The sequence below is a fragment of the Manduca sexta genome, chromosome 16, assembly GCF_014839805.1.
Source record: "Manduca sexta isolate Smith_Timp_Sample1 chromosome 16, JHU_Msex_v1.0, whole genome shotgun sequence".
Taxonomy (NCBI): Eukaryota; Metazoa; Arthropoda; class Insecta; order Lepidoptera; family Sphingidae; genus Manduca; species Manduca sexta.
The window spans coordinates 5618543-5631570 of NC_051130.1; the positions used below are offsets into that span (position 1 = coordinate 5618543).

The 13028-nt window shown below is 36.1% G+C and overlaps 1 protein-coding gene across 2 annotated transcripts in view; it reads right to left on the reverse strand.

Moving 5' to 3' along the window:
* The window catches only part of LOC115443237 (membralin), a 96629-nt gene that overhangs the window by 64136 nt on the left and 19465 nt on the right, over positions 1-13028 (reverse strand). Inside the window, exon 8 of one of the 2 annotated variants that reach the window (XM_037439254.1) lies at positions 6097-6180. The exons of the other annotated variant lie outside the window; for it this stretch is intronic. Coding sequence (XP_037295151.1) covers positions 6097-6180 — 84 coding nt within the window. The remainder of the gene's footprint in view (positions 1-6096; positions 6181-13028) is intronic. 2 annotated transcript variants of the gene reach the window in all.

Genomic DNA, 13028 nt, shown 5'->3' on the forward strand with positions numbered 1-13028 from the left:
GACAAACAGTGCCCATAGTAAAAGTATGACATATTGTAACATTTGAATATCAGATTCAGTTATAATGTTTAGCTACAAAGCTTCCAATTTTCTTAGTTTATTTTAAAATATAATTAGGTGCGATTGCGGTACTGTAGTCTCGGATTCGATTCGAGGATCTTGCGCAGTCATGTTGAGTTTTTTTTTCATTGCCTTTGTAAGTTTAATGCTACTCGATGTCGGCTACAAGTCTAGTAGTTGTGCTCGATATAGCGATGGGTCCCTTACATCATGGGACGAAATACACACGGCGGAAAGGTGCACCAGTTGCCCCACTACCTACCTTTTTATTCGGGGAAAATAAAATAGCAGGACTTTTATCTCAAAAGACTTTCACGCGGGTGAAATCGCGATCAAACCTAATATATAATGTAAAGTAAAAAAACTTTGTCGTTAGCAAGAATGGTTTCTTTTGTGTTTCGTTTCCAAAACGTGGTCGTTTTAAAAAGCAGTAACCTATACATATATAAAAGAGCATGTCGTACAGAATAACACATGCTTGATTCGAAAGTTGTCTGAAGCCGTACCGGGACACGACTCCGCCGATATTAATCATACGATATGCAATGCGGGCGCACACGCTCACAACTTCCAGATTAGAATTTCTGCGCTAAACTCGTAACAATAATTGAGTCAGACGAACTGGTATTTGGTTTACAACTTACACGAAAATACGCGATAAAATCAGGATCGATAGCAGACATTCCTGCTCTAAACAAAATACGGCATATACAGGGTGGATTTTTAAAACGGGGCAGTAAGGGCAGCTACCTTAACCGCAGTACTACAAGAAAACTTTCTTAGGTAACTGTCCATTATTTTTGAAAATATTAAGATCTAGCTTTACGGATTTTGAAAAAATGTAAAGTCAACAAGAAAACGGGTAATTTATGCAATAACTTTTTTGGTGTCAATTGATCCTGTTGCTTATACTTAGGATCAAAAGACATATTTCTATTATTTTTGATAAATGAATCCATACTGAATGCAGTTTTGTTATGTTTAAAAGCGCATTGGAGTCGCAATTCTCATTAAGTGTTTGGAGAAAGATTTTTGTAATTTGTGGTCTTAAAAGTATTCAAACCTCTAATGATCCTGTAGAGTAGAATAGAAGATAAAAAAACGTTTTTGCATACATTGCCCATTATCTTGTCGACTGTACATATTATGTTTCAAAATCTGTAAATTAATATTTTATGGACAGTATCCTAAGAAAGTTTTCTTGTAATTTTAGCGCTTATTATAGGTAAGTACCCTTCAAGCTTCATATCAAAAATCCATCCTGTATTTATACTATTATATAAAGCTGAAGAGTTTGTTTGTTTGTTTGTTTGTTTGTTTGTTTGAACGCGCTAATCTCAGGAATTACCGGTCCAAACTAAAAAATTCTTTTTGCGTTGGATAGCCCTATGTTCGTGGAGTGCTATAGGCTATAAATCATCACGCTATACCCAATAGGAGCGGAGCAGTAATGCCTAATCTCAGGAACTACCGGTCCGAACTGAAAAATTCTTTTTGCGTTGGATAGCCCTTTGTTCGTGGAGTGCTATAGGCTATATATCATCACGCTATACCCAATAGGAGCGGAGCAGTAATGGCTAATCTCAGGAACTACCGGTCCAAACTGAAAAAAATATTTTGTATTGGATAGCCCTTTGTTCGTGAAGTGCTATAGGTTATATATCATCACGCTATGACCAATAGGAGCAGAGCAGTAATGGCTAATCTCATAAACTAGGAGTTTGAACTGAATAATTCTTTTTGTGTTGGATAGCCCTTTGTTCCTGGAATGCTATAGGATATATATATCATCACGCTATGCCCAATAGGAGCGGAGCAGTAATCGCTAATCTCAGGAACTACCGGTTCGAACTGAAAAAATATTTTTGTGTTGGATAGCCCTTTGTTCCTGGAGTGCTATAGGTTATATATCGTCACGCTATGACCAATAGGAGCGGAGCAGTAATGAAACATGATGCAAAAACGGGGACAATTTATTAGTTTTGAGAGCTTCTGTTGCGTGCGCTGCGTAAACGGTTAAAGTTATACAACAATAATGTATGACGGGATTGTTCCTCTTAAAAAGTTCTACAAAAATATATCATAAAACAAAAGTCCCCCGCTGCATCGGTCCGCCCGAACGTGTTAAACTCAAAAACTACCCAACGTATTAGGATAAAATTTGGTATGGAGACAGTTTGAGACCCTGGGAAGAACATAGGCTCCCGGGAAAATATATAGCGTGACTTTTATAACGGAAAACTTTAGCCCGAAAAACTTTATAACGCGGGCGGAGCCGCGGGCAAAAGCTAGTATCTAAATATAGCTTTTGCTCGCGTCTCTGAAATGTTATGCATTTTATTTTAAAACTAGAATAACTAGAAGCCTAGGGGACGATTGTTTAATTCCATAATCTAGTAAAACGTTTGACAGAACTTTATTTTATCAACTGATGGAAATTGCAAAAGAAACAAAACCGTGGATCGCACTACAGGCGCAATAAATGTATTTCGTGGTCAATACAAAAAAAAGACAAACAAGCAATTTTACTACCAATAAGGGTGATAAGTATAACATTTTGCATGACAGCGTACTTGGTATAGTCCAAATATCTATTTAAATTGAACCTTAAGGAAATAAAGCAACTAAAATACCCTTAAGCAAAATGTGTAACAAATCGATACTCCGATACTCGTGCTGCGTCCGTGATTGTTATTGTTTACGAAGAACCTTGCTGAAACCCAGCTAGTTTGTTTACCTTCGAGTGAAATTCCACTCTGTGATTGTTTAGATCCTAAGAAAATCTCTTTTCTTAACTTCTGTATTGTATTATAAAAACAGTCGTATATCCTACAAAAATATTTATGCATGAAACTGCACTAGCACTGTCTCTTTACAGCTAACTATTATAAAGAACTTGTGTGAATATTTTAAGTTTCGCAGCCTGACAGAATAACTAAACTTGATTGTAACCACAGCACATCAAAATATTATGTTTACAAAAAATCAAAATATTATGTTTACAAAAAAAATAAAATCCAGACGAAGTGATATATGCCACTCTGTTTTATATATAATTAAGGAATTCTTTTGATGCAAGCGAATTTTTGGGAATATATATCGATATACATAGCAAATATTATAGTCACTATTGTATTGGGTATTATGATCTGTAATAGTTGTATGAGGAAATAAATAAATAAAAATCTTAACTGATTAATTCTAAGTATTATCTTAAAAGATACTTTATTAATTGATATAAAATGTACCCAAAAACAAATATAAATACGTTAAACGAAAACTTAAACATAAATTAACATTAAACAAACCGCTTCAGAGATGCCATTTATAGCAACTATTAGTATTCCAAAGTGTCACGTTTAATGAAAAGACCTTTCAGCGATTCATGGAACTGGAATTACGTCTGTAAATATCTATAGCATCTGCCAAGTCAGTGAGCGTCGTTTTGAAACCTAATTTTAGCATTAAATTCCCTCCAGAATAGTTTATAATCCATGAATGCACGTTAAGCTCTTTTAAAAGGTTTTTCCAAATATATTCTAACTTATTTGTGAACCATAGATATAAGTAAACGATTTTGGTGAAACTATTTTATAATTTTGCGTTAATTTATTAAAACGTAGACGTAAAAATTTCATTTTTTTTATTGTTTTGAATGACGAGACCACTCGACTCTCGAGAAATGACCACTCATATAATATGACCTATAGTCAAAAAACCAAGGGATACAATTTCTAGAAACGTAACCTGGTACATTGCAACACAATGCGACACCTTAAAAGGAACCTAAGTATATATATTTTTTTGGTTAATCAAAGGCATGTATGTACCCACATAAATTATTATTACCGCGTACTTAGAGCAATCTCGCAAGAGCTTTCACATATGAAAAGAAAAATACTCGCAATCCGCACTCAGTCAACACATCACAGGACAGATAATGAGGTGCCTATTTTCCATCGGGCCGACATTTGATGTTGTCGGAAAGAAAATACAAATTGTTCAAATCGTTACCGACGAGAGCCGTGTAAACATATGTGCCTTTCGTACGGAATCGTTAGCGTCGGCCACGTCGATTGATATCAAAGGGAGAATCATAAAGTAATTGCTCACCACGCCAATTACAACGTACTCGTGTAAACATTTAACCATCGATCAATTCAGATGCAACGAGACTTGAGAGGGTATTTTTCATCTTTATATTTGGTGTAGTGGTTTAAGAAGACTTATTAAAGAAAGTTATCGAAAAAATCGTGTAAGTGGGTCAAAAGTATCCCCATTATATGGGCAGAAGCACGGGTGTTAGTGGAGTGGGCGGCAGCGGCGTCTGCGAGGCGCAACAGGCGCCCCGCCCCCCGCACCGCTGCTGCTTCCCCAGGACCCCCTCCTGCCCTGCCCCCCCGTCGCCCGCGCGCAACAGGCGCCGCGCCCGACTTACTTGTTGAATCGACCGACCTACTAACGTTTCCATGAAGACACTCCAAATTCTCAATATAGATAAAAGACTACCAACCGACGGCAAATGGCGAGGAAACTTGTTACATCACCACAATAGCGAGCAACGTCACTAACCTCACACCCGCCGAGGAGTTCACGATAGTTACGATAAGCTGGTTATTGTAAACTTCTTTCTTCGTTGAAACATTTAGAGCCATGTTTTTCACTGAAAATTTCTCATAAATCACTTTTAATGTCTTGTAATTTCAGTACCTCAGCACGAATTTCGGAATATTATCATAATAAAATCCAGATGCAAAACGTCACATCATATTCCTAATCATAATTGAACTATACCTATTACAAACCCCTAATATACTAATCATTATTAACCCGTGAGGTAGCTGAATGTTTGCCGGCAAACATTGACAGCTACGCGTGTGACGGAAAAATAACCTTATTATGTAGTATATATGTAGTATATAAGGTTATAATCCCGTGACACACGCAAATGTCATGTAGCTGTCTTGGCTCGCCGGCGATTCACGAGAGACCAAGAGTTAAAATATACTTCAAACCCCCAATAGATAAGTCGAATTTCTACAGAACGTTATTCTTTTTATTTGTCAAATGCTCTCCGCCGAGATTGCCAACCCTAAGACTGTGGGAACTTTTGCAACAACTACACTCTCCAACAACAATATATCGCTGCGACCGAGTCCCTACTTGCGATTATTCTTTTGAACTCTCCCGCATAAAATCACGAACAAGGCCACACCCACATACATCTTATGCAGATATCGTTTCTAAGAGTTCAAAGAGACATCAACACGAGCTATCAAAGAGCGGTTCTCAAAGGTGGAACATGCAACATAGAATAGATATATTTCACAGAGCGAAAATCTTTGTGCTACAAGTACAATACTCAAACGTCTTAAGCCTGTGCCGATCTTTCACACTACGTTATAAATAAGATATATATAATTTTTGTTTATCAATCGTTCTACAACACTTACAAAGGTGTCTTATTTGTATATCACATTATTAATATCACACACATTACTTAAACAAATTCAAAATGATGACGTCTAATCCAAATGCAATCAAGAAAAACAAGATGGAACCCATCGACTGCAATTACCTAACGAAAGGCTTATTTTATTAATATCTACCAACCCAACCCGCAACAGACACATATAAAGAGAACAAGTCGAGTCGCAAACAAAGCAAAGCTCAGACACCGGCGCCAGGTATCAGAGAGCGCGGACTTATGTCGCGTGGTACGTGGAAGGTACGTGCATTATTGCCGCATGTGACTGCAACGCTGCTTGCTAAATACAACGCTCGAACGCCTCCCTAGCGGGGGAGGCGTTCGAGCTTAACCGCGTTCGCGTATTCCGTTTCTAATGCGAAAACTTGCACTTGCCGTTAGATATGAAATAATTTCGATTCTCATTAGACCTTCCTAACAAATAACAATACATAAATGACTGTTTAAGTCACAGCCGACACAATATTGGGAGAAAAACTCAGATAAAAGGATACCAAACATAAACAAAATAAAACATTGACCACTAATTCATCTTCATATTCACTTACCGACAAGTGCTAGAATGACTGTCAACAATGGCGCCGCCGGGAACGACACTGTCACGTTGAACTCTAGCATTTGCAGCAGATCCACTGTAAAAAAACAACATCACGTTAACAAAATGGAATACTCAATATTCCTACATCATATGACCATTAATCAACAACCTACAGAAACAAAGGAGTTGACAACACTTGTTGACTGCCATGACAATATGTTTCACACCTTACTACCACGTTATACTACTGTACCATTCGCTACATTAAAATACAATATGACCAACATGCAACTACTGCCGCTGCGCTTCAAAAGGCTGCAACACGACACGACTATTAAACATGTGACGAAACTTTCCGCGTATAAATCCCGACGCAACGGCCGTAAAAACCAGTTGCACGGTCCCTTCTATAAATTAAATTATACTTGAACATTATTGCGCGTAGTTAAAACGTACGCTGGCGTCTGTATGGCCATAAGCCCGGCAGAGAGTTCCCGAGGGTGTGCGCGCGCGACGTCACAGCACGTTAACGCGATCAAACGGCTGCACTATGAATATTTCATGCGCCACCACGAGTAATGGTGTCGCCCGAGACGTCGGATCATTCTTTATGAGCCGACAACAGAAAACCTTTAAAATATATACGGTATATCTATTGCACCGTCTGCACCGGCCATTACCCGTAATGTGATATATGCACGCGGTTTTTGTTATCTCGTTGTTGTTTTGTACGAAGTTGGTCAGTAAAGTATGTCGATGAAATGAAAATATTTGTTACAATTATCACCGCAAGCAATTTGCAAACGTTAAATAAATTTCTCTCAAATATTCTGTATATTCAATTGAGTGACGAAATATTATAATTCATCTTTCTAATGCTGTAACTTTCAGCCACGTGGTAAAGTGTATTAACAGAAAATAAGAAAGCTAATACGTGGCAAACCTTTGAATAACTTAAATATTTCTGAAGTTAAGGGCTCGGAAACAGTACCGTATCTATTAATTATTTTCAAACATGACTTACTTGTATATCACAAATCTATATGTATATCAACCCATTGACGCAAACATTAAAATCCCAAAATGCCATCAAATTAAACTCAAAAAAAAAAATCGCCCATCCCACGTCCGCAGCCAACTTGTCAAAGTCCGTCGGCAGTTCACTAACCCGTGACGTCACGAATCACGATATTCGGGCACACGGTATAACAGTAATAAGATAAAGGTTTTATCTTCTTTTCGTTAGCATAGTTCACGTATGCTCTCAGTCAGGCTTTGCGGACGGTTGTTTGCGTACGGTGGGATAATCCCGGCACAGTTTCCGTATCGGAAACGCACCCTTGTATACCCGTTACCGTGTCTTTTGATGTATCACAAAGTGGAGTATATGAAAACCGTGGCCTATAAAAATGATTTTCGGTATACGAATGATGAGTTGCGTTAAATTAAAGGGATTTAATGAGAACGTGTATGTTTTTAAGTATATTTTATATGATTTTTAAATGTTTGTTTATTATGTGTGTAATAGACGAAACCTTTGAATGTTTAATACGCGAAACTTTATACCTATATTTTGAATTTAATTAAACATAAGTAAAACTGTGAAAAACAATGACCAACGAGTGATTTTCACACGACTTTTTTAAACTTGTTTTTACACCTCATGTTTATGCCAAAAACACATACATATGTCTGATACAAACCTTAGGTAAATACATGCCTAATGCCTATAATAATTATTAATAGGTACACATACATGACTACATTTAAAATCTCTTATAATTAGTGTTGCCCAAATTCAGTCTTGGTCTTGCAGTCTTGGTCTTGTTCTTGCGTTTTTGCAAGACCAAGACCAAGAACAAGACCGCGTATTTTTAGCAAGACCAAGACCAAGACTGACCGTGCAAGACTTGAGCAAGAACAAGACATAGCCTGCAAGATTCTTGCGTCTTGCAGCTAGGACTTAGCGCTATTTCACTGAGTAGTTAGGTGTAACAGTTCGGTGTATAGGTAGGTACGCTTAGGAATTCTATGAGACGCAAAAAACTGTATCAAAGAATATGAAAAACTGGACCTATACGCATTACGACTAATACCATAAACATAGCGAATAAAAAATATCTATTAAAATCAAACTGAGTGCATGCATAGCTATGTTTTAACCATCGGCACTTTGATAATGCGGCATCAAAGGTTTTGTACTTACTTCTCAAAGAAATTTGCCGCTTTTCGGAAGTACATGGTTATGATACACGCGCCGGCGGCTTCTTTTGAAATCTAAAACAATCGTTGCCGCCACGCCGAAATCATAACATTTGACACTATTTGATTGCCGCCATAGGGCGTAGGTATACTCATGCAAAATAATTTCGAATTTTAAGAGTACCTACAGGTGTTCCAAAGAATAAATAAGTTTCAGAGTGCTTAGAATGAAAATGAATACATTATACTGATCACGCAAGTAGTATTATGATTGGGATAAAATGGTAAGGATAGCCCGACTAGAAATTTAAAAGTGCGACCAATGGGGCCCCTCTTGGGCTTCCCTCTTGGGGCCCACTTTGGGATGTCACGCAAAGCCCTCTTGGGCCCCCATTGAGAAATCCCAAATGGGCCCCCATTGGGAAATCCCAAATGGGGCCCAATTGGGAAATCCCCATCAGATCCCAATCTAAATTTATAAAAAATCTAAAATTTCAAAAAATCAAAAATAATTTTGAATTACGGACTCTGATGGTACTATAACTTTATATTTCGATTAGAAAGTGAACTATTGGTTGAATGCATCCTTGTCGTCAGTTGGGCTCGAACTCGGGTCCTCTTGATCATCAGTCGTTCACGTTACCACTGGTCCAAGCGGGAATATTACATTCGTCGCTTTATTTGATATACATCGAATCAACTAGATGATATTACTAATATTGCGGTTAAATGTTTAATATTTGTTTCTGTTTTTGCGTTTATCTTAGTTAGATTTATTCAAGCGGAACTATTAGCAATAATTTACTATTTCAACGTTGGGATTTCCCACTTAAATCCCACTCAAGCCCCAATTAGGAAATGTTAACAATAATTTTTTCATTTTTACTTTGGGATTTCCCACTTTGGCCCCACTCGGGTCCCAATTGGGAAATATTAATAATAATTTTTCATTTTTACTTTTGGGATACAATGATAAATCGTAAAACTCTTTTATTATATTTCTTATAAGTTGAAGGTTCAATCTCTTTCTAGACAGATAAGTATTGTTCTTTAAAATACAGTCAAGTTATTGTAATTAATTTGTTTTTTTTACATGTTTTAGCAAATGTAAGCTTATAAATCATAAATGTTTATTAAGAAACAGTTACTTCCATGGAAAACGACATATAGGTCAGTTGATTTTTCGAATTTCTTATCAAATCTTCAGTTATTTATTAATCTGCTTGATCTTTACTATGGCTATGTTAATTCAAGCTCACAATGTTCCAATTCTAATACGTCTTTCTAAGATTTAAAGTAAACTTTAATAAATAGTAATAGACTAATAGGTAATTGCAAGACTTGCAAGACTCTTGCTGCAAGACCAAGACCAAGACCAAGACTGGGAGCGCAAGACCAAGACCAAGACCAAGATCAGGTGTATTGGCGCAAGACCAAGACCAAGACTGGCTAAGTCTCGTCTTGTTCTTGCATTTGGGCAACACTACTTATAATTATATTTTTTATTTACATAAAATGTAAATAAAACTTAGTTGAATATTTCTTAAGATACCGTTTGATACAAAAATACTTGGTAATTATGAAGGATATTATTAAGAATTTTTAATATTCTTATATCGTTGAATTCTTAAGGATGGCCTTTCTAATGATTCACCAATCATATTACTGAAAGAGAGCCAATAATAAAATGTTATTTTCAATGAAAAATCAATTGATAGCTTTTTCACTTAATTCAATACATTTATGTGTTGTGGAAGATTTTCTTCTCATTTATGTTTTATACCTAATGCTACTTAATATATTTTATCTAGCAGACCCTTTATATTTTCTAAGAAGCTTACAATGCTATGCTCATATTAGAAATCCAGTTACACTTTTCAGATCACAAAATACATGCATGTGATATCTTCAAATATTTCCGGTGGAAAATTGTAAATTGCATAGTCATCGTTCATCATTCATCATATGAAATTAATTTCGCCGTCGCTTTGCCCCGATGCCGTCTCGTTTCGAACCTTACGATTTACTGCCCAGATTCATTTCACCGTAGCATTGGTGGCAAGAGGTTGCACAAATTAAAAATAATGTTAAAAATTTCATGATACATTTTAAAGAGAGATAAACGTACGCACTAAAAACAAGTTACATTTATAAGAGGATTATTGTATCGAGTAAATCTGAGTTACCGACGGCACGGTGCGCCCATCAGCGGCGATACTTGACTCTGAAAACAATACAGTGAGCAGGTAATTGGCATTAAACCGTGCTCTCAAAATGGTTGTTAGTGCAAGTGGAGCGGCGGACGGCCCGCACCGCCCGGCTACCTACCGCTTGCCCTAATTAGTTTGAAATGCGAGAACAAGAAAAATAAGCTTTGCGAAGCGCTCACTTATAATATTCACTTTAAATTTTCACCTTTTTAAAATAACATGAACAAGTTGGAAATATAATATTTGCGCTTTTCTAACAATAAATTTATGTGTGCATAATATTATTCTTTCAAGTATATCAAACCTAAATGAGCAAGCCTTTATCCGAATAAAACGTAAGATAATACGAAGAAGGCATAGAATTACTGACATTGATTGACCTCAAACACCTATGACAATGAGAATAAATGCGTAATTTTTATAAAACTAATATTTATCATATTTTTTTCTCCCATACTAAACAAATTTAAACATTTGTCTAATTAAAGAAAAAATATCCTAGTATTGTTATTGTCTCAATCTGACTTTATTTAAAGCACTGAAAGGTTTAAAGTTAAATAAACAAACTAATTAACATGAATTTATATTTAGCAAACTGTCGAAATCAAATATTTTTGACTCAATCTCTCGAAGTATTGAAAGGCGAAGCTCCCTCGGCGCGGCGCGGCGAGGAAAAGATGTCAGATTTTATTTTATTGATGTCGGCACATCATTATTATCTGCTTATTTTCGTTTTTGCCCCGATATCGACTAATACCCTATTGCTATGGAAAATTACGCACAATTTGAGAGATAAATAATTGGCCAAATTACACTGAAAATCTCCTTGTAGAAGGAATAATTTACAAATTAGCTACTTAAAGGATCAAACCTACGCGGCCCAATATTTTTGTTTATTATACAATAAAGAAAAAAATATATAGACAACATCGTTTTTAATAAACTGTTATAAAAATCTGTACCTACATTTTGTGGAACACGTGTAGATATACGTAAATACACAACTATCATAGCAATCTGATTTGATTGTAAATCTAAAGGTATCTATCATTTCACAAGTTCAGATCATTTCTCGTCAGACTTGTGTTCGTGTTGATTTCAAATCGACACAACGACAAATATTTGATGAAACTAAGCAACATTTCCAATAAACGTGCAGAAACACTCAGTATAACGCGTCTGAAATATATGATGTATTTACTCGGCTGCACTCGCTAATAGTAAGTTTATCGGCAAATGAGCTAGTGAAGCAATTTGCTCCGTCAGGCGACTACTCGAACCAAATGAAACCATGCAAATGAGAACGTCTCGAAAACACCATTGCCAATTACTACCGCCGCTACACACTATATCGTGTAACGCTCGTACTACGTAGTGGTGAGTAGACACTCCACTTACGACGTTTATTGAAATTTACTTTAAAAGCTTTGTACAAATTAGTTTTATGTTATGAAGTAAACAAATTGTTAAAACATTAACAACGTGAAGACTAAGAGCTTGCCACTAGAATAACATATCCTCAATATTTAAATCATGTTACCATCAAATAAAACATCTTACTATATTAATAAACAAATGTTTATATGGGTGCGGATAAAAATTTCATCCACATGAAAATACTTCAAAATGAGAAGCAGGTCCTCATCCTGCATTTACTAAAAAAAACTAACGCAAAAACTTTTCAGGCCAACGGAATGCAGATGTATTAACTGTATTAAATACCGTAAAATTAAATATTATATATCAGACACGGATATATAATATTTGATTAGACCACAGTCCATACCATCAGGTGCATTGGTGGCACTTCGGCATGCACGTATAAAAAAGACACTAAAACTCCCATCCATAAGCGATATTTGGCTAAGAACGAAGCAATGCTATGATAATAATTTTGTTTCTTTGTGCTTACAGCATGAAAACGTTCGCAGAACGTAGGCATAGGGCGCTGTGATTGACTAATATTGAAGCAGAACTTTACTTTAGTTGCCTTTAAATAAACAAAGTTGAACAAAGCCAATGAAAACCATGAAGTCGGCCCAACGCGTTCAGGCCCACCGTGCGTCAGCACCACCTCACATATTGTTTGTGAATACAAGTGTAATTTTACAGCAATAAATATGACGCAAACAACAATTAACGTAACTTTTTACGTTAATATGCGTTTCGCAATGTAACGCTTATTAATAGGTTTTTACATTGAAAGTAAGCTAGATCAACCTTATTAATAACCATTCACAAACAAAAGATTTGCTCACGTTACCAACATAATTTGAGTTTGTATGCTTAAAAATGTTTTTGCCTACCCAATTATAAACGCTTATGATTTGAATTCCTACTTTACTCTAAAAAATCCTTTAGGTTAATTACTGCAGACTAAACAATGTTTTGTTAAAATACGAAAATAGGGTTAGTCTTTATCTTCCATTAGGGAAATAAAGCTTTAAGAAAATGTTTTAATCCTCAGAGAATTACAAACATCGAAAACAGCAAACGGCGAATGAAAAAATATTGATACAAAAAATATATC